The 22,459-nt window shown below is 40.2% G+C and overlaps 2 protein-coding genes across 12 annotated transcripts in view; one reads left to right on the top strand and one right to left on the bottom strand.

Annotated features, from left to right (window-relative positions):
* Positions 1–1,352: 1,352 nt before the first annotated feature.
* On the bottom strand, positions 1,353–3,981 carry timm9 (translocase of inner mitochondrial membrane 9 homolog). Of its 2 annotated transcripts, none has more exons than XM_088647592.1 (4): positions 3,730–3,981; positions 3,193–3,253; positions 2,467–2,562; positions 1,353–2,159 (listed from the first exon to the last, which is right to left on the bottom strand). In XM_088647592.1, exons 2-4 carry the CDS (start codon positions 3,229–3,231, stop codon positions 2,025–2,027), a joined length of 270 nt encoding a protein of 89 aa, XP_088503718.1. In that variant the 5' UTR covers positions 3,232–3,253; positions 3,730–3,981; the 3' UTR covers positions 1,353–2,024. The 2 variants fall into 2 exon arrangements, with proteins under 2 accessions (XP_088503718.1, XP_088503717.1); XM_088647591.1 differs by having other exon boundaries at positions 3,193–3,256; positions 3,730–3,969.
* Positions 3,982–4,509: 528 nt separating this feature from the next.
* Positions 4,510–22,459, top strand: part of kiaa0586 (KIAA0586 ortholog) — a 177,236-nt gene continuing 159,286 nt past the window's right edge. For 6 of the 10 annotated variants that reach the window (XM_088647574.1, XM_088647583.1, XM_088647575.1 and 3 more), the window contains exons 1-8: positions 4,552–5,379; positions 6,286–6,434; positions 7,430–7,496; positions 8,866–8,935; positions 11,284–11,440; positions 11,947–12,129; positions 13,804–13,978; positions 14,646–14,804. In XM_088647574.1, coding sequence (XP_088503700.1) covers positions 5,013–5,379; positions 6,286–6,434; positions 7,430–7,496; positions 8,866–8,935; positions 11,284–11,440; positions 11,947–12,129; positions 13,804–13,978; positions 14,646–14,804 — 1,327 coding nt within the window. In that variant the 5' untranslated portion in view covers positions 4,552–5,012. Of the gene's footprint in view, positions 5,380–6,285; positions 6,435–7,429; positions 7,497–8,865; positions 8,936–11,283; positions 11,441–11,946; positions 12,130–13,803; positions 13,979–14,645; positions 14,805–22,459 lie in introns of all 10 variants that reach the window. The other 4 variants (XM_088647579.1, XM_088647577.1, XM_088647581.1 and 1 more) reach the window with 3 other exon arrangements.

Raw genomic sequence — 22,459 nt, 5'->3', positions numbered from 1 at the left:
ATCAGTGTCTAGCTCACTCTACCTTGTGCTTAATTCCTGGTGGTGCACTGCAAACCTGTCTCCCCCGCTGTCTCTGGAGCGAGTATCCTGAATTCTGTCTAGTCTCCAGGCTGCAGGAGCTGTGCTTTACTCTGCAACAGTGATGGCTGGCGCAGGTCCCCACTGGGGCTAGATTCTTCTGCTTTTCTGGCTATTTAAAAGCTTACGTAACTACCAACTGAGAGTTGAAGCATTTCTCCAGGTTTTGAGCAGGTACGTTTTTTAACTTCAACCTTGAGCACCTCTGAGTTTGTAGACTGATGTTTGTACTTGACAAATCGATTTTTAAAAAACCTGTTAAGAGTTATTTCACTAAACCATAGACCAATTTCCCAGTTAAAAAAACTGTATGAAACTGGAGTTCAAAGGTTATTATTTAGATTAGGTGCGGCCACAATCCTGCAGGTCTGCCTTTAATTTTAAAATTGGAATGACTTGCGAGGTTTCGGGAGTTAAGTCATTGAGAGTTATACTGCGTTGGCATTTTCATTTTAAGCGCTCTATACAGTAAATCACTCCTTTAAACAAATCAACAGCTTAAATTTTGGAAATGAGTGGGCTAACCTGTAAACTGCAGGTTGAGCTGAGTCTGAGCCCTTCTCGGTAGCCGATTGTGACCAGGACTTCGCCAGGGGAAGGGCATAATTCTTACTGCTTCACCGCGACACCAGCAGCCTGGAGTTGTTCCAGGTGTTTGCAGTCCAACGGGTTGGGGGCGATGGATAAAGGCTGCTAGACTGTAGCTCTGCAGGACGTGGGGTTTTCAACACGACGGAACAGAGTGGCTTCTGAAAGGGCTGTCCGATGGCACTCCAAGAGAGCCGACATGTTTAGAGGTTTTCATTCCAACTCTTCTCTTCCTAAACTCAAATCAGCTCATCATTATTATGTGTTGCCAGCTAAGAAGCCTGCAGACACATCTGCCCATCTCCGGTGTAGTCAAAGACAAAACAGGTCTCGCAATCCTGAAGAGGGAGACATTCTCAGAAACGTGCAAAATGGTTCGTGAAAGACTGTCTTTTTTTATAAGGGTGTATAAAACCGATGGAAAAAGCTACCTCAAAAGCATTTCATTCGACTTTTCTGCAGGTCATCTATTACAGCGATCATTTTTAATTAAAGTCTCCCAGCCTTTTGCTAGAAAATGAGCCACATTTCAGAAATGTCTACGTGAATAATATTCTCATTTTAGCACATTTTATATGCTTTGAATTACTGTCACTTACAGGAAGTCAAGAAATCTGCATGCTGCTTTAACTGTTGCTGACACATTTTACTGGCACCACTTCTGTAAACAATGGAAAATAAAAGTATTTTCTCATTCTGGAATTTTATTTTTATTAGAAATAAAGCACCCGACGCTAACTTTTATCTTGCACATTACTCTTCCATTTGAGCTACACACAAGATATTTTCAGACTGTTACAGTAATTACGAGTCTCGGTTCCATTCATCATCTGCTTTGTTCAGTTAACGTTTCAGTTCCCCATAACAGAGCGGCCTGGGAGAAAATGGCAGCACTTGCTCTTCTAATCTTTTTAACATGGTTTTCAACCCACCAAATCTTTTCTCGCTGGAATGCTTTCAGAGCCACATTCTCTCCGTCACTTACTGTAAGTCAAATGCAGAACGAGTTTCTACTGCAAAGTTGTAAAAAACACCTTTTTCATTAAAAAGCGTTAGTTAAATGTATGCAGTAGCCATGAGCTGGGATTTCTTTTTTACTTTCACAAACCCAAAAAAAGTCCACAAAAGGAAACAAATCTATGATTTTTGCATTCTAGAGTCAACATGATTCATCAGTGTCACAGTGCGATATCCAGTAGCCATCAGGGCTCACGAGTCCCCCAGTCACCGGCAGGGCTGATGCGAGATCGCTTCTCTTCCGTCTCGCTCTCGGCTGGCTCTCCCCGCAGGCGCTGGGCCAGGCCTGGTCTACGCGCCCGTGTCGGCAGTGACACGTGACCCCCGGGTGCAGCTGGGCTCTATCGCGGCTGACCCAGCAGGCCCGCTTTGGCAGCTAGGGCCTCGTTCTGCTGTATGTGGTACTCCTGGAACCTCATGGATATCCGCTGAGTCATCTTCAGGTACTTCTGCAGGCAGCTTTCAGAGCAGGCGATCTGGAAAAACAGCGATGGCTCAATCTGCTAAAATCCGGGCAGCGGTTTATCTCACATTGCTCAGTGCGCAAAACAGACCCTTTTCAGACGTTCCTGATGTCACCTCAAATACCGTGTGAGCTGATTAAATTGTAAATAAAGGGATAAATGTTATAGGCACACATGCATCTTCTAAAGAAAATATCGGATTTGATCTTACTAGGGAGAGAAGCACTCCGCATTTCCTTTACATTATAATATTAATTCCTGTGAATGATGTCTTAATGTCAAAATATAACTAAAAAAAAATGCATTTTTTTTAGGGTACCTCTTCTTGTTTCACTTCTCTGGTAGTGAAGTCTTTTACACAGTCCATGAAGCACTTTTCTGTGAGCTTGTTGTAGGTTCCCAGAAATTCTTTGAACTGGTAAAAGAAAATTGCAAAGCATTAGAATATGGACATCCAAATGGTTGGACCGAACAGCCTCTCATATGTTCCCTTTCTCACAACACTACATTGGCCATTACACTTGAAAAGCAACATGCGGTGTTATCAAATCAAATCAAAGGTTATTTATCAAATGCACAACAATACAGCGGGCAGCAGTAGGTGCTGGCAATGAAATGTCTTTTCTGCGAGCTCACAAAAATCACAAGAATCACAAAATTGAGGTTACGAAAATAAGGTTACATAATAATAGATGTAATAGAAATTGAATAAAGCTCAATATAAGTCGAGCTGCTATGTGTTTTAATCGCCTAGATCTGCAGTAGTAGGGGGACAAGTGGGGCGCATGGGAACAAGGCTACACAGAGTATCCCAGGACAGCAGTTCTGTGCAATGTTGGCCTGACTTCACTGTGATGGGGTGTTGTGGGCTGCAGGGCCATGTTATTGACGCCGGAACCCTGGCTTCTTCAGTGAAACTGGTGGATAAGATCCTTGGATCGCTTAGCTTCTAACTACCAAAAGGGGCAAGATGGTCTCAATGGTCTCTTCTCGTCGGGCACCTCTGGTTAGTTTCTTCTGAAGGGAAGACGGGCGGAAACGTCACCTGTTTTATCTGGTCGGTTTCGGTGATCTGGCCAGCCATTTCCTCGCGATCCACAGAGGTGCTGCTTTTGGAGCAAGAAGCAAAAAAAAAGAGCACGTGAAGTCACGAAAGTGCAAAACTGCCAGAACGGTCAGTCTGAAAACACACCATATTGTACAAAGCAAGACCTTCCCAGGTTCAAGACAGTTTCGTGAAAAAGAATAGGCCTGCTTTAAAATGTGCTAAAGATATTAATAACATAATTTATACTTGGCGATTACATTTGCATTTGTTTGCTCGATGTTGTTAAAGTCTGCAATTAACACTAAAATTCAGTTATCAAAAAGCTCGTGGGACTTAATCGACTGTAAGAGTTACTTTATTGCGAACCTCCTACGCATTAGCTCACAAACAGCAATCGCTTACTAAAGCGGATTCAAAACATCAACAACTCAGGTTTTTTTAATAGCAAATGCATACAATAATCAATACAAGCACCGGCTCTGAATGTCAAAGGGCCTATCTGCACTGGGAAAAAATAAAACAAAATATACGTACAAATCTCCGATCCAAAATCTGTAGATATCGCGTTTGGTAAGACTGTGAAAATACCCTAACTTCTTTAAATTTAAATTCTAATCTCGGAAAACACACGGATTGATGCCTGTCACCTTCCTACGGAAAATACGAGCTAGTCTAGTCATTCACCATTCAACAGAGGACATGTGAGTTTTACTACGGCAGTATGTCCGATAACCCCACAGCACTTTCTACAAAATCTTTAATATCTAAGATGTATCGCGATATATATAGACAGAGTAAAAAGTAAAATAATAATTTATATTTAAGTAAAAAATCAGGAAGATTAAAATTATATTTTTATTGAAAATAATCTTGATCGTTGAAACGTTCGGCAGTTGTTCTCAGGTGAATTTACTTGCTGTTACGTAGCACCAGGTGTGTTACTTTATATACAATCCGATGCAGCAACTAGTGGTGTAATTTATATACATAAAGTTTTCATATACCTAACGCTTTTTTCCCCGTCGTGGTTTGTATTTCGACTTAGAAATGTGCACGAACATATTGGTAAAATGTCTGCTACAATTCAGGCATTATTGTAAAATGTTAACTGCTCATTTGTGTTTCTGTAGTTCATTAAAAAAGATGTTACATGAAGATGGGCAACTTTTTTGTTTTATAAATAATACGTCTGTTAACACTATACCATCTCACAAATGTTTATTTGATTATTGAAGCTATAAAATGTCATTACGTAAGTTATGTTGGTGAATATTATATATTTAATTCTGATGAGGCCACTTTGTATCTGCCCGTGTTTCCTCGGGGACTATAAACAAACGCAGATGTGCAGTGACGTTGACCGTTTCCAACTGAAACTTTCCAGTAAGATATGGATCGGGGAGTCGATTTACAAAAAGCTATCAGAAAACAGTAACATATTAAGTTTGCAATTGCTTTACTTGTGTTATTTTTTATATAGGTTAGTGGGTTTCATATCGACATTTTAATATCGGCAAGTAGGAGAGGGAATCTTTGAATTCGCGGGATATTTGTATTTGTATGGCTCTGGAAGTCCACAGGCTAGTTTCGAGCAGCTTTTGTTGTTTAGCGATTTAATGTGACAAATGAATGAGAACTTCGAGAATATTTTTCTGAACTCATGGATGACTGATAAAGCGTTTTTTTGAGCGAGAGTGAAATTAATTACGCCGCGGCTTCTGTCTTTACTCTGCGTGAACTACTCAGGTTCGTGTTGCAAATGTGTTTTAGTCTGAGGTGCCGAGTTCAAGGGTGAATGTAGATGAACTCGATGAGTGATGGATCACGGTCTTTCGCAGGTAGACGAGTCCCTGACGTCCATTATTACTGAAGGGGCGCAAGAAAGTCTAAACGGTTCCAGTTTAAGCTCCAGCGCCGGGGATGTTTTAGTGAGATCAACTAGCGTTCAGGCTAGCAATCGCAGCTGCGGAAAGCGAGACAAGAGCGTTATGTCCAACGGACTGAGCTGCGGGGAAAGTGTTAAAATCACCGTGAAGAAGCTCCGCGAAACTCTGTCGCCTCTCTCCACCGATGAAGCGAGGAAGCATGACAAGGGGACACCGGTGCAGGCGTTCATTCCTCCCGCATTACCAGCTAACAAGCCCGCTGCATCAAATACCGGGAGTAGGGGGGATTCAACAGATGGTGAGTCATTACGTGGTATTTTGAATCGAATACAGACGCGGAGCATTTGTTTCCTGATATTTTGTTTTTGAATTATTCTGTCACAGTCAACGAGAACATATCTCTTCACCAACCGGGCATTAGTTGCTGTAGGGATTCGTTCTGAAAGGATGAGCTTGTGTTAACCCAGCTGTCAGCTTGAATCCTTAAATTGTAACTAGGGGTATAAATCCTAAGGCGTAAAACCGAACGGCAGTTTCTCTCTAACGAAAGGCTCGTCGTGAGCCCCCTGTCGGCCAAAACATCAGCGCCTCTCGCAGTCTCAATCAGACAGTAACCGTTTGGAAGTTTGCCCGAAGTTCTGCAAAAACTTTTTTGTTTTGCACACTTGGTTTAAATGATTTTAAACCAAGTGTGCAAGGGAGTTCGGGATAAAACTCCATTTCCAGGTGTGTAGATAAAACAATTTCATATTACTATTCGACAGTAGACCGCTAAGAAAAGTAGTTACATGTGAAAGAAAAGTAGAATATGTTAATGTTCTAGCATTTTTAACTTTTTTTTTTTAGCAGTTTGCTGTATTATAGTAATATTCCAAATAATATGTTCAGGTGGGGAGCTGCATTAGCATGCTTGGGCTGCAAAGGAACAAGTAAAAGGTTTAATCCACACTGAGAAGAAGAAAGGAAACAACGTTGGGAGACACCTGAAGAAGGCTCCACAGCCGAAATGTTGTTTCCTTTCTTCTCTTTTCAGCTGGAATAAACCTATTACCTGTTCCAAATAATGTTGATCTTCTAAACACATTTTTTCAGTCTTTTATGGATGCATTTTAGTTTAGCATCCTCTGATACTCACACACATATTATTGTTATTACTATTTAGGTAGGCAGTTATTTGTTATTGCAAATGTTTCATGTTGCTTAGTTCTAGCAAAGTTCACAGTAATGTTGATGAGTGATGCTCAGAGCTGCACTGTGCTCGTGACAGACAGGGGCACCTGTGGACAGAGCGCAGCCGCTCTGCTGAGGCCGCGGGCAGCTGGACACAGCCAGGAGCAGCAGACACGTCGCTCGGTGAGTGGCCGAGAGATACCCGTGAGGCCCATGTACCACCGCGACCTTCTCCATAGACTGGGATTCATACTCCATGTTTGATTGTCTGTTGTCTGAGTGTTATAGCAAGTAAACGACTGATTGAATTATGATTTGAGAGACACTATCCTGTTGTTTTTTAAGTGCTTCAGCTGTTAATTCTGAGGGATTTTCATAATGAAACCATCATCGTTATACCCATAATGGCAACAAACATGCAATTTGAATGGGAATTTGTATCCTTGAGGAATTTTTATTCTTAAAAAGACTGCCTTATACAGGAATCGTGAATCAAACTGATAAAACGCTTAGTAATATAAAACAAAACAAAAGTGGTAAAGGTGTTATTGCAATTGAGTAATTACCCCTTGCAGTATGTACTGTTAGCACTGAGTTAGAAATGTATCTGTTGGATTTTTACATGAATTGATTGAAGTCACTCTGCCTTAACAATATTAGAAATCCAGAGCCCCTCTGCTAAAGGTGATTGCTGCAATATAGAGCCACTGAATTTGGAAAGTCAGCATTTTCAATTAGAATACAACACTACCCAGTACTGAATGTATTAAGATTATAACATTTAAAACTAAATGTTTTATTGCAGCTTAAAGCATCTGTCATGTGATCATTAGTCTTCTGATGTCTCTTTTAATGACTAACATCATGTCATTGAACTTGATAAGTGATTGTCTTCTTATGTGACTCTTGCAATCTTTGATAATTAATTAATTTAACATGCAATTATTTTTGTGCATTTTACCAATCTTTTGTAATGTCTATTTTTTATCTCACTGCTTAATACTGTATTACTTGATATGTCTTTTTAAATAAGCCCATGTCTTGTATTTTGTTGGTTGTGTCCTGCCCAGGTACTACAGATGTAAATTAATTTGTTATTAAACTCTGGTGCAGCTAAAGAGCTGTGTGCTGTCTCTGTGAAATAACCTAAACTAAAACTAAACTTCTTACTTTAACAGATGTCTTGTAAAGACGGAAGGAAACTGAATGTCTCTACTGGTCCACCAGAGGGCAGTAGAAACAAAGGTACATTTTATACAGGTACTTCCTTGTACCCATAAGGTACTTGGCAAATAAAATGATTCTAAAATACCACCTAAGCATAGCTACTGTTAGCTTTATCAAAGACCTTTTTACTCCAAAGGAAACTTCAGGTTGGAACATGTATTTCTAGAAAACAATTATAGTAAAATAAGTAGTTATATATTAATAGTACAATGTAGTATGACCATTACTAAAATTATTAGGAATACCTTTCCAAAACAAAGGTTCTGGAATGTGGAATATTTTCTTTATATGGTATTATAGTGCTATATAAATTACGGAAGCGACATTAGCTCCTTCAGTCTTTTAGCGAGAAATTGCAGGTTCCTAGCTGAACCCTGGATTTGTGAATTAGCATTCAATGCAGCATGCTCTGTAGAGCACATGTCTCGCCCATGAGGGTGTTTTAATGAGTTGAGCTGCTGGGGAACAACACTGCAGCCGTGCACAATCAGACAACTTGATTTTCGCTGTGTTCGAACTCTGTACACTGTGGCTGATTCTTTAAACCAAATCATAAAACAACAGGGTTAGTAGCCGCAGGGGTCTGAAAAAAAAATGCTAGTTGTACGAGGGAAGCATTTTTTTCTAATCCATTCCATGTATGAGTAAGGGCCACTGATTGTTATAGAAAACCACAAATTGGAAACATCTGGGGAGGCATTAGGACATCCAGAAGCTAGCATTGCAAGAAGTGTATCTCAGAGATCAGAGAGCCACATGGCCTTAAACCATGCTGTGTAACTGGGCAGTGTTCCTTTACAGACACCCCCTCATGACGGCGACAGCCTCTGCAGAGCTGTCTTGTACACAGGTGGCACACAGATTCTCCTTTATCCCAACCCTGCAGTTCAGTCTGTTTAATTGCTGTTTCTGTTAACCAAAACTGTCAGTCACGAGGAAAACAAAACAGCACTGTCCTTATGGACAGAGTGGGAGGTTAAAGCAGGAGTAATTTTGAAATGAGTGAACGTCCAAGGTCTTCATTATTGCAGTGGTTGATATGAGTTTTTAAATCACGCCAGAAACCATATAAAAACAATGTGAGTTGTATGTTATATCCAAAATGGTAACACAGGGGCCAGTAAAAATCAATATTTATGGAAAGACCAATGGAATGTGGAATAGAAAAGCTCCTGTCATGGTAGTAGAGAAAAGTACTAATGTTTCCTTTTTTTGTGCCAGTTACTGTTGGGCATTTTATACACTGCTAAGAGAATTCCCTAGCAGATCATAGAACTCACTTACATTGAGAGTCAATAATTTGTAGATTATTTTGCAATTATTTAAGTTATTTGATATGGTGTTTCAAGGGCTGAGCAATTACAATGAGCGTGTCTTTTGCCTGCAGGACATGACATAGTGATATCCCAGTACTCTGTCGGTGGAAAAGAAGCTGTCAGGGCTGTCTTCAAAGAAAGGTAAGGGCATGGTGCCTCTCACAGGCTAGTGCCATTTCACTTTGCAGTGAGCACAGCACTGACTGAAGCAACATTTGTTAATTGAATGACAGTTATACCCCCTTAAACACAGCACAACATTTCACATCTTTATGGAAAAAGAAATATCATTAGGTTCATCTTACACATTTACTGTAGTGGTAATGGTGCATTTACATGAAGAAAATAGTGTCTTTCATGCCATGTTTAATTATCTGTTCAGGCTTTAGGAACAAGAGTGTTTGAAATTGATTCTTTGTGCTCTGATGCCTGTTTAGCTGTTTATCTTCAGATTGTTTTTTGTGAGATGCATCATGTTTTTGATGTTATGGAACCAGTTGCGCAGGTCAGCGATTCCAAACCCTAGATCCTGGGGGAGATCACTGACTTTTTTCAGTGTTTTCAAGTTTTTATGTTTAGTCACAAGCTAATTGATTTCACCTTTTCATGGGTAACATGATTCTGAACAGGCTTTTAGCTCTTACAAAGTCAAAACGGGATCTGTAATTGATATCAACCTTTTACCAATCCCTGATTTTCAGAACTCCACTCTTTAAGGTGCATTGCCCGAAATGTAACCAAGTGAACCTCTGTAGGGGAAAAAAAGCACTAATTCTAGGTGTGACTGATATACAGTGGTGTCGTTTCCATCTGTAAGTGCCATTTAGACAGAAAAAAGTATCTAAGCCATTTGAGGAGTAATTTCTTAAGTTTTGAATGCTGAACCTGTTAGAAACAGTACTCTTGAAATGGGGTGTTTTTGAAACTCAGGACTAAATGCAGAAACTTGTAAGACTAAACAAGAAAGCACATCAATTAAAGGCATTAATTAGTACTAGAGATTTAGAGACTTGCAGACAAAGTGGTTCCACAGGACCAGGGTAAGTAACCGGTGGTTAAGACACAAGTTAATCCAGAGCCACTGCTATGTTCTGATAACATTACTGTGCCACCTCCATCTTTAACGTTCAGAAAGCAGTTGTTTCAGCATTCGCAGCTGTGACTTTCCTTGTTTACACTATACCAGCTGTTGTGTAATAGTGAGATTTATTACTATTGAAACAGCTGGTGTTAGCATGGTTTTGTAATGTCCAGATCCCTAAATCCATTCATTGCAGAAAACAGATTTTGGTTCCAAAAATGTGTTTACAATACTAGGTGCTTATCTGCATCTGTGAGAGTCTTTCACCTTACATTGAGAGCTGGCTAGGTACCTTTGACCTTCTTTTGAATATTAATCAACATTTTATGAATATATTTTGAGATATATTAAAAACATTATGTATTTTATTAAGGAGAAAAAGATCTAAACATCCCAGTGTTGCCTCATGTTGCGCAGTGTTGCGTTTTTTTGTGAAATACTGGTCCCAAAAATAGCTGAACATAACAACTGTGCACGTCACAGGGCAGGAGTGAGTGAGTTTATTATTACTTGAATCCCACTAAGGTTAATGGAAGACATTAAGTGGGAACTATGGCAGTATTTATTGCTGTTAACTTTCTGGATGCAGGGCATTTATTATACTCATCAGTATGGATTGATGAGTGAAAGCACAGCTAAAAACATGATAAATAACATAATCATAAAATGATAATTTGAACACATTACTTCGGGTTTAGGAACATTGTGGGGAAAAAAAGTGCTTTTGCAGTTGAGATAAATCTGCCAATAAAGGAAGGAATCCACAAATTTCAAGAATCGTATAAAGCTTAAAAGCAGACTGACATTGACTTCAGAAGCAGTTGTTCTCTGCGTGTGAAGGGTCAGATGCTCCTTGGAGACTTCTCTCCTAGAGCCAGCGTAGTACTACAACATCTCCTGAAGTGCTTGTTTTGTTTGCATTATTTGTTTACTGACTGACATGTTGTTGACTTTTCTTTCTCACTACAAATGGAGTACCATTCAGAAATGTTTGCAAACAGTCTTTGAGAATTTGCCCAGAAACAATCAAATGCTCCTGTTTTTCTAATTTGATTATAGGTAAATGTTTCATTCCAGTGCTTTCAGAAAGATTTGTTTTGAAGTGTCAGCTGCCTCCAATCCAGAAAAGTTTTTCCGCTGCCATTTAGATTCTTCTCGTTAATATGTTGTCAGAACGTAATGTGGTGGTCTGTCACGCAGTGCAGACTAACAGTAAGTTTGGCTATGTGGCTGACGGTGGAAAGTCCTCTTGTTGACCCCTCACAGTGCATCATAACTAACAAGTCGTTACAAACGCCGTGTTAACCTGCTGCTGGTGAGGAATTCAGCCGGTCCTTGACGAAACATGCGTACCCATGAGCCTTCCCGAACCAGAGCCCTGTGTTTGCTCACGTGTGGACCGCTGCAGGTGTCGGAGCGCTCCGGTTCGGAAGGCGGTGAAGGTGCAGCTGCTGGAGCCGCAGGAGCCCCCCCCGGCCGGGCCCCCGCCCCCCCAGCCCTGCACAGCCCACACGGTCGCCGTGGTGACCGCCGCTGCCATTGCCGCTACCGCACCCCTGCTGAAGGTGGGCGCCGGGCTGGGTTTATTACGCCCTTGAAGATGCTTAGATACTTCTCTCAACAATTCTCTCCCGTCGGGATCTCGTTCCAAATCTAGAGACTTCTCTGGAACAGAAGCCGTTTTCAGAGAAATTAGAGCTGCTTAATTTCTTTCATTGCCTTGGCTCGTCAGCTGTTGGGCCCTGCGGTGTGGACTACTCCCAGTGTTGGGGCCAGTCTAGGAGCCTCAGGGCAGCAAGCACATGGCGTGCGAATGTTCGACAGGAAGGCAGTTGTGGAACTGCATCCCAGCTAGCGCTGCCAAGTCAACAGAGCAGGAATAGAAGAGGATCAGTCTGGGGAAGTTTATTAGTCCATGCAAAACAAGAAATACACAATGTACAAAATAGAAAAGTCTGATTTCAGACTGTTTTTTTTTTATTGTGTGCATCAGACGTTTGTCCCAGTGCTGTTTTGTAGCTTACAGTTGATTCCGTGCACACAAAGCCGGCAAACACCTGTCTCTCCTCAGGCCCAGCATGACTTGGACACCAAGATCTCCTCCGTGTCGGAGCTCCTGAAGAAGCTCCAGCATGTCGAGAGGCAGCCCTGCCAGGAGGAGAGGGTGGCAGAGCTGGAGAAACAGCTGGTAGCTCTCACCCACCAGCGGCTTCAGCACCTGGAGCAGATACAGCAGCAGCAGCTGGAGCTGCAGGTACTGAAGCAGGCTGGGGGATGACGGTTGGGTTATACGAAGTCTTTTCCTGCTCTCTCTGTTTTTTGCACTGCCTGTCTAATTTAATTTAGATGAGCTGTTTTAGCCTAGACTAGAGCATGTAAGAAAAGCTGCCTATGATGGTATATTAGATCAGATAGGCCGTATTCCATGATTCCAAAATAAAATGTTTAAGACACTTTGGAAATTTACAATTTCGTAATTCTTGTGATTTTGTTTTGCAGTTAGCTGAAGTCAAAATATATTTAATGAGGAAAAAAGTTATTCATTTTCAGGCTACAATTGTTTCTGTTCTTGGGAAGGGCAGTGATCTTTTGATCACCTTTAGTCACAGTGGATCTGTGTGTGGTCAGCCCTTGAGAAAGAAGACCTGAAAAAAAAAAGAAGAAAAGGCCACAAAATAATGTGCTTTGTGTGCAGAAAGGTTGCTGCAACTTGTTTGTAATGAGGTGTTCAGCACCAATCTTGTCATGTGTTGGGCTCATCTTACATTAAGTGTTGCTTTTGTCAAAATAGTCATTCTAGACTTTGATCGCACTCTGACAGCTGTGTGGCATCAGTACAAGGATGTTTTTTGTTAACATTCAGCTGACAACTCATTTCACACATCTTGAATGCACTGCCGTAACAAGTCAGCATTAGTTAGCTCCCTCGGTGTTCCAGTCTTTGTCAAGATCCATCCAAATTAATTCTGCTGAAAAAAGCTCTTTCCAATCAAAGACCACATTTTGTATTCTAACAGACAATTTTACATGTTACTCTCTTCCTCAGTTTTGCATTTGTAACCTTTTAAGTAAGTAACAGTAACAGCTAAAGGAGCAATTTTGTTATCACTAACTTTTTTAAAAAGTATACATTACAACTGTTTGATTACATGGCAGGCATTCATATATCCTCTTCTGCCCTTTAATATGAAACCTGGTGGATAACAGATACTGCAGGATATTCAATAGGATTATAAACTGATGTGAATTGAACACATTTTTACAAGAACAGAGAATGATTGGCTGGTGTGATCATTTTTTGCAATTCAACTCTAATACTCTTAGCAAATGGAATTTGTTTGGCAGTGATTATGTGAGTGTAGGAGGACACCTCTCTCTGCTGCAGAGAATGCAAGTTATAAGGCTCAATTTACCCAAAAGTATTTGCACTAATCTTGTCAACTGGAAGTTACCAACCCAAAATTAGAGGTTTCAGGAACTTTATTGTAAATATTTTTGTATCGGTCAGCTTTCTCTCAATTAAATAACATTGGTGCTAAAATATTTCTACAAACTAATTTTATTTTAAAGCTGAACTGTAAATGCAGTTTATATGGGAAATTAAGCTTCATTCATAAAAATGTTTAAATTTTTTGGAAGTCCATGGGAAATTATAAAGTAGAACCTAAACCTTTATCAGAATAGACATGTTAACATTTCATAATTTTCTGGATAAGTTTTCTTGCAGAAGGCTCTTGTTTATTATGCAGAGTATTTCTGAGTGATCCACAGGTTATCACGGTACAGTCATGGAAGGTGATCGCTGTACCTCGCTGTCTCAGGTCAAAAGCAAGCCGTTATTTCTGAAACATGCCCAAGATTGCCATATTATTAAACGCTTTCAATAAGCTTTTTCAGTAATTTTCTCTGCCCTTGCCCCTTTCCTCAGACGCGTCTGCTGGGCGGTGCTTTGAGTGCTGTGAGTGGGAGCTCGGCCCCAGCGCCCCCAGTGTCTTCTCACCTTGCTGCCCCTGCACAGCCCGGCCTGCAGCGGTTGCCAGGCAACGCCAGCCGTGATGAGTCACCCGCTGGAGCTCCGGCTTCCACCTCTACTGCAGCAGCAGGTGTGGCAATCCCAGAGCTCAGCCGTCCTCGAGTCCTGCCGTTTCCTTACATTCACTCCGACCGTCCCGTGGCTGTCACCTCTCCTTGCTGGTTTCCTAGCTGGTTTCGGTCTTGTACCTTTGCGGAAGTATTTATTCTCGCAGACATATGGGTTTGAGCCACGTGTAGTTATGGATCTGTGTAGATGTTCTGTAGAAAAGCCTCATGCTTGTTTTCATTGTCGATCAGACTGTATGTAAATGGCACTATAAAAATATGTGTGGTGTTGAAGGACAACATTGTAAATTGTAAATTGCAACAGGATTCCCTCTGTGCATCTTTTCAGTAGTGAGTTGTATGTGAGTGTTTCTCTGTTTCTGTTTTATATGAGCTTTTGTGTTACTGTAAATTGAGAGTGCTGTTTAGCTTTATAGGATCTCCATAAACAGCTCTTAAAAGCATTTTATTCTTTCCTACCTGAGCAAAGTATGGCCTGGAGCATCTCATGACATCTTGACAGCACACCCTACATGTGCCTTTGTTTTGCAATATCAACAAGTTGACAGTATTTTGGTACAGTGATCAGCAGGTGTTTGCATTCAAACATTTCCTGTAATTGAAGGCCATAAGACACTGAGCGGTAAGTGTGCACTGAGGGTTATCTGGCTTGTGCCTGTGTGTTTGTAGGCTGCGCTCCCCCCCGAGTCCCCGCTGCAGAGACGTCCCCTCTGGAGACCCCAGCTCCGCGCAGGTTTGTGCCTGTGCCGATGTCGAGAGACGCCGCAGCTCGGCGCAGCCAGGAGAAGCCTGCGGTGGAGAAAAGCAAAGTGGCTTCAGGCAGGCTTGGTGAGTGTCACAGGAGCCTTCTCATCTTTACTGGTCTAGTTCATGACCTCACCACTGTGAGGAGAGAGACTGGGGCGGAAGGGGGCATCTCGAGGGCTGATGTTGTTTGAACCCGACATTTTCCGGCTGAAAAAGCAGAGCTTTCACACACATTAGGAGGCTGCTAAGACTTGGGCTACATAGTCTTTAAAACCGAGAACTTGTATTTGTTTTGGTTATACCTCTCCTTCACAATAAAAATATATTTGTGCAGCTTTTCACGAAGTATTTCTATTACCATCACATCATTTTCCCTGAACTGGCTATACGTCATGCTAGCAGACCTGCATGTTAAGCCTGTAAGCGACGGATTGTGAGTAATTTCCATTTTTTTAAACAAACCCTCCAAGAGAACCAGCTGTATCCTTTCAGCCACCCCATGACAACCACCAGGTGTGATTTCTTAGATTCTGGGCATATTACTGCTTCCGTTCCCATGGCAACCAACTTGCTCAGCATAGCACCGAGGAAAGACTTTCAAGGACAAGCTCCTCGTGCTGCTCTCGGCAGTGTCTCGCTATCACGCTGCGCTTCAGGAATGGCATGGAAAGCAAAGCCATAGTTCTGCATGCCATGGTGTTTTGAGCCAAAAAAAAGGGATGTGTTTATGTTCTCAACTTTGTACGTGAAAAAAAAAATCTTTCCATGATTTAAACCAGTCCAGCTAAGTGAGAAACTACCCCTTCACCGCTCTCTGAGATGTGTTTTAGGTTTCGACTTATTATTGTGCATTATTTTTCAGTTTTCAGAACATGACTCGATGAAGTAAATGTGCTTTTATGTTTTATGACCTTGATCCAGTCTAAACTGTTTTTTTTTAATGAAAATTCATTAAGATCTTTTCTGTAAAGGAAAATAATCTGTGCGCCATGACAGGTGTGTTTAAAATGTACTTGTTTGCAGTAGTATGTTCAGGAATTGTGCCCATCGCATAGCACGGACTTTCTTTTCATATTGATTGCACACGAATACAATAATTACTGTAGGTGCCGTGCTATTTAGCTGGAGGTTGTGAGATAATACAGGCAAGCAATTCAGTGTCTTCCACTTGAGGGCAGTAGTAGTCTCTCACAGTTTTACTTCATTCAACATTGAGCCTTATAAAAAAGACTGGAAGCTTAGAAAACAAAAACAATAGACAACGATGTTAATTTCTTTTTCTTTCTATATATGCATATATGTGTATTCATGCTACAGACCAATAGAAAGGTTAATCATAATAAAGCAAAACTACCAGAAAATAAATAAATTGGCTATCAACAGAGTAGCTCTTGATATCCAGATCCACAAATGTAATTGTCTCTTGGCCTTTTTGCATTTTTTAGCCTTCAACACAAATTACTTTCTCCATGTTAGGGAATAGAGCTTCAGGCAGTAAAGTGTGCAAATCTTATATGAGGCATGCGGCATAGTTATTTTGGTTTGGAATGTTTATACGTTTACTGGGAACAGGCCTCTGGTAGAAGTAAAATTTGTCCCTCCAAGCCACATATTTTTCTCAGAGAGAGAGATTAATTTAACCCTTAAGTGGTGCCATCTTACTTGGGTGCTGTGATGGCATCCTCCCTAGGCTTTTGTAGGGAAAAATAGAGAGATCTGAATGATTATGATGGCAGACTGCCCTTTTTGCAAAACCACAATCTTTGGAGTAGAAATTGTTAGTTATGTTATTCACCAAAATAAAGCCAACACATGGATTTCCTTTCCATTTTTAGAAACAAAAGCCTGCCTTTCAATAAACATTTAATGACATCCTGAGTGATCTTTTTAAACAATTTACGGTAAGCATTGGAGTAAAAGATCACAAAATACAATATTTCAGAATGAGAGACAGTAATATATCATTTTGGTAAGAAGGAGCTATTTTTTCTCTGAATTTGCATGAATATGAATGCTTTTGCTCTCAGTATTAAGACTGAATGGTGAGGTAAACATTTTTAGAAATTGAGACATCACACACCAGTGTCTTTCAGAGTTTAGACAGCCATTTTATGTTGTGAACCATAACAATATGTGTTTTTAGCCAGGATGGTTGCTATGTACACATTAGCTTTTAAAATAATTCAGCATGGTTGGCCACTACAGGACAGAGAGACCAACATTTATGCTCTTCACAGAACAGTGGTAATTATGGAGTGAGTTCCCTGCTCCTTGGAAAGGTCAGCTCTGGGCTCTCTTATATGCCGTCTGAAGGCTGTAACAATTTTCTCATACAATTTAATCTGTCGACTGGAGTAGCTCCAGCTTGCAAGTAACTGCCAATCTTCAGTACTTGGAATTGGTTTCCCGGAATTGGAGCTGGTCTCTGGATGATAGATGTGCGTTTGTGAGCACAGAGTTAATTATGGCAAAGAATGTAGCATTTATAAGGGTGAGGAGAAGGGGGGGGTGGACTTACAGTTACAACTCCTTAAAAAACAGAATCGGGATCAAATACAATGGCACCCATTATCCAGGGCTTTAATAACATGATAGTGCGCCACCGCACAGATGATCCTTAAAGGCCCGGATGGACTTTTTGCCTCCTTCTGTTCTTTCTAGTGAGTCATTACAACTCTCGTTGTTCACAGAGTGTAGAATTTATGATTTAGTCAGAATTTCATCAGACCGGCCTCGGTGAAGGGACATCTGTTTTTTTCCTTCCCTCTTTCCAGCAGGGGCACAGCGCTTCTCTTGCAGATTTACAGCGAGCCTGAGACAACCTCTGCTTTCACATCTGTTCCCATGCATTTTAGCCAGAGCTATTTATTGTTTACCAGTCACTTCAAGCTAGTTGGTGGAACGAGTCAAGTACATGAGATAAAGACGCAGCATTCAGTTACTGTCCATAATCTTTGCTGAAACCAGAAAGGTCCCACTGAGGTTTCCCTTTTTTAGACATTCCCGACCTGTTCTTTACCCTGCACTTTGAAGGTGCTCTGATAATACCTTGCCGTTGAGTTTATATAGAGTGATCTGAAGGAAAATCACAATAAGGAAAATAAGTGTCCTTGCACCATTAGAAAAAGCACTTTGCATTCAGGGATACACCATTGATATTTATCAACCTGCATCTTAGCCGATCTTTTTATTATTGATGTTTGTATTTACTTTAAAAATTATATATGTCATAATTAAGAATGTCATCTGGCTTCTTTTGATGTTGAGTTTTGATGTTGATCTTGAGCCTATAAGTTGTGACGTACTAGGAGGAGATTATTAATTAGCTTTTACATCACATGCAGCACAAAATTAAGAATCCAAGCACTTAATTCATTACTGGCAGGAGTGTTGTAACACCTGGACTCTTGTGCTACAGTGGTTTAAAAGCTGCAATGAAGGATGTTAGAGCATTACAATATCAGATATTTTAAGAGAGATTTTTTTTCCACTTAACAGGATCAAAGTCAGAATCTGTTCGGAGCCATTTTTTATTGTTCTGATTTTTGTGCTGGAAAGCACTTTTACTCAGTGCCTTAATGAAGAAAGAGATGACATGTGGAACACTATGCCATTATGATAATCAAAGGAAAACCTCTGATAGATTGTATTTAAAAAAAAACATTACATAGCAGACCTGGTGGAATTTTAAGTAGTAACCTATTCAGCTTTGAAATACAAAACACCGTATTGAATGCCAAAATTCTTGCATCTTTGTGCTAAAAGCCATCCTGTATTTTTAAATTGCCATCACTTGTTTGTAAGCTGTGTGCAGAGAGAAGTAAAAGGTAAAGCCTAAGATGTCTTTAATCCCTTCTCTTTGATTTCCTGGTGGTGGTATATTGTGGTTGCCATGGCAGCCAAGAGTCCCCGTGAGGAACTAGAACATTATATCTATCTGCGGTTCCACTGTACCTCGCAGACTGTATTTTACTCAATGAAAGCAGGTTATTTTTAGTCTAGATTTTTTTTTCTTCATTTCTTAGCAATCCCCCAATAACCACTAGAAACTGCCTCTCTTTAAATTCAAAGACAAGTGTGTGGAGTATTACGCTCAAAGACCAAACGCTGGGGAAGACATTTGTGAGAAACGATGGCATTTAATCTCTGGACTAAATAATGTATTATAAATACATTATTTTTTCAGAGACTTCCTACTTTCCCATGCAAGTAAAGTTCGTTTCAAACCACACTGGCACGGCATTTTAAACTATGGTTACATGCCAGTAGATTTACCACTAATTATTGTTTATATCCCTCTTGTTTATGCAGAATACTATTCAAATATAGAAACTGTTTGTCTTTCTTGGCATGTGGTGGTTTCTTGAATTAATGCTGTTAGATCAGCTGGAAAATCACATCAAGGGCTTCAAGCACAAATTTAAAAAAAAAAAAGCTGGAAAACAAACAAGAAGAAGAAGCAAAAATAACCAGCCCAAGGTTACTGCTGTTGAGTATGTTATCAAAGCCACACTTTTTTTAACTTTCATGCACGTATCCTTTATGAAAGGGTGGCCTTGTGCTTTATTCTGTACCTGCTCCAGAAAGTCCACGGAGTCAGAAGTTCATTTGTTTCAGATCTTGCTCACATCTCTACTGGAAAAAGTTGGAACTGGTTCATTCAATTTCCCCAACCTGCTCAGGAACAGTTCAGTAGCTTACTTTTAAGAACATGTGGTAAAGCTCTGGTGCATGATCCTAGATCCAAGTCTAAATGAATCTTGAAAAGTTCATCAAAAAAGGTGCAAGATAAGTTTGAGAATACCAACCTGTGTATTTCTATCAAATACGAATACACATCAAATTACACAACACAAGTTTAAAAATGAATGAAAATGGTTCGATGGGTTATTTTACATTTAAATGCAATGCAATATACATGTGTAATAATGCATAATAGTTCACAAACTAATTCACATTGCAACTGTCAGGTAAAACAGTGAAATGCCTTACTTATGTTAATTTTCTTTGTCTGTCAGCTGTTGAACGTGAAGTGCATATGTGATATATTATTATGAACAGCTGCAGGTCAACAAAAAGGTTGTTCAACATTTAATATTAAGTTCAATAACAAATGTGATGGCTCACTGCGCTGTATTGTCGACGCAGGGCATTGACGTGGGGCAAGACGATCCCTGTTTTTGTGTCCAATGACTGCTAGCATTTTGAAGGGGGGGCAGCAGTTTGGCGTAGGCCTTTTCTTAACTTGCACCAGCTTGATTCCTGCCTTCCTGATTGGGGGATGTTATGTCAGAGGAGAAAGGGGTGGCTGAAATATTTATTTCCGTATCCTTTGGCCGATTTCCTTCACTTTTTGTATATTAACAACTTTTAAAAAAGACAAATTGGTTTTGAACTGTACATTGATACTTCTTATTATATCATGTCACAAGTTCCTCGATGAAATCATTGCTTTATACCATGAAGACACTGTATGCTATATATTTAGTGTTTAATAGGGATTAAGTATCCAGAACCTCCTAAGCTAAGTGCCTTGGGTTTATTGTGTTGTGAGTCAATGGGATTTCTATGTTGTCAGCACAGCAGGCAGGAGAGATTCACTAAGAAACTGAAATAAATTAAGGGAGGCATGGAGACACTGTAGCAGCAAAAACAAAATATCTGCATCCAGACTAGTTAGTAGGAGCTCACATATTGTTGAGCTGTGTGCATCCTAGTTGGAGAGGATTTTGTGGAGACTAGCCTTCTGGAGACAAGCTGTTTTGAGGGCTGTGAGTTTGTGATCTGCTGCCGGACTGTAAGACGATAGCTGGTGACGACAGGGAGTCATTTATTTTCTTAGTTCTGGGCCTTTTCACAGTAAAGCAATTAATTTTCGGCCTTGACAAGCAGAAGCAAAAGAACCTGTTGAAAGTGTTTCCATTAGCAATCAGCAACTTTCTTGGTACTTTGGAATAACTTCCAGCATGTGGCATCTGTTAAGCCTGAAAATTGACCCATTGTGGGTGCTTAGTCCTTTGACAAACCGAGCAATAAAACTGAAGGGAAACTGCCTAGTAAGAGAAGCTTACACAATACCATGGCCATAAACCTTGTGATCTCGCAAAGAGAGGATCATCCACCCAGAATGCTCAGGGCCTCTTTCTGTGAAGTCTTTAATGTAAATAAATTGCAGTAAGTGGTAGATGTTCTGGATAAAATCAAAATTTCAAGCTGCCCAACAAGTGCAAATTACAAACCCAGTACTTTATGGGAGCTTGTTGTTTGCCAGAGGCCTGTGGCTCCTTTCCAATGGAAACCTGCCATTAAGTATTGGGTTTTGAATTTAGTGAGTAGGTCAGCCTTTTGATTTAATCTAAGCAAGTGTAACGGGTACTAGGAGAGGAGCAAATGTATGACTTGCACTTGGCGTAAATATTTATTAAAAGGATGGACTGGTTAATGTTTTTGATTGACATATTTTTTGCCCTTGAATACGAAGTGTGGTGTAATGGGCTGAACTGAGAGACTGCAGTTCACAAAGCCAATTAATGATACTGCAACTTTTTTTCTTTTCACTTTCCTGATTAACTAACTTAACAGACAGAGAAAAATGTCTCCCGTTGTACCTGCTTCTAATTATAGGCCTGTCTGTACTCCCCCGTTTGTGATTTGGTAGGGTGCCTGGAGAGATATAAAACATTTTCTCCTTTATTATTTATTAAGAACTTTATGAGGCAGAGATCAGGGCTGGAGTTTTCTGCTGCATTAATTTTCTTTTCTTCAATTAAGAAGTCCTTGGAAGAAGTATAGGTTTTGTATGACAGACTCAGGTTGCACGTAAAGAATGATTATGTTAGTACTGCAATGAATTTTGTTCTTGAAGTTTGGTAGGAAAGTAAGATCTGTTGATTATCCACATGTTCAGCTTTATGGTGGATGTGCATTTTTATATAAAGCTTGAACTGAATTTTTTATTGCAGGTGATGATGTAGTTGGACTTTTGTTTCTGTAAAAACTAGGTGCGAACTAGACAGTTCATGTTCAGTGACTAGAACCTAAAAAAAAGAATCATGATCTGTTCTATAACTAAAAGGTACTAAAACTTTCACCTTGGGTTATGCCTCAAAAATAACTTTCAGGCATCAAATAACTGTCATTTGGTAGATATGTAGTTTTATTTCGATTTTCTTTGCAAAGTCAGACAAATGCACACCAGCAGTACCTGTACCCCTATACCTTTACTGTGTTGGGTCAACAGAGTGTTTAGACTTTATACAAGAGACTCTGAAAGATACAAGATGCAAACGACAACCGTCATTAAGATCTTGGTTTAACAGGATTAACCAGCTCTACTCTCCACGACTGATGATACCTTAGAGCCCGTATCTTGAAGCCCTTCCTTCATATTCATTCTCTTATGTGCTGGAAATCCAGCTGGTACAGGAGAGGGGGGTACGAGCAGAAAAGGTGAGTGAGAACTTGAATCCATATGCTTCTTCCAACCTGTTAATACACATATACACCATGCTAACACAATGATTAAGGAAATGTAAGCTATTTGTTCCCTTTCACATTATTTTAAGTAAAATGTCTTCCCCTGAGAAATTTTATGAAACATTATTAATTAGCTAAACATACACTAATCATTTGGGTTCTGTTATGAACACAGTGCTGTTACTGTTGTACGCCAGTAGCACATGACAACAGCTCCAGTGTGTTTCCAGGTGATGGAACTGCCTTTGTTTTGTTGCCAG

This window comes from Lepisosteus platostomus, chromosome 10, assembly GCF_059453375.1.
Source record: "Lepisosteus platostomus isolate fLepPlt1 chromosome 10, fLepPlt1.hap1, whole genome shotgun sequence".
NCBI lineage: Eukaryota > Metazoa > Chordata > Actinopteri > Semionotiformes > Lepisosteidae > Lepisosteus > Lepisosteus platostomus.
The sequence above is the reverse complement of the archived record's forward strand: the minus strand, read 5'-3'. Positions and strand labels throughout refer to the sequence as shown.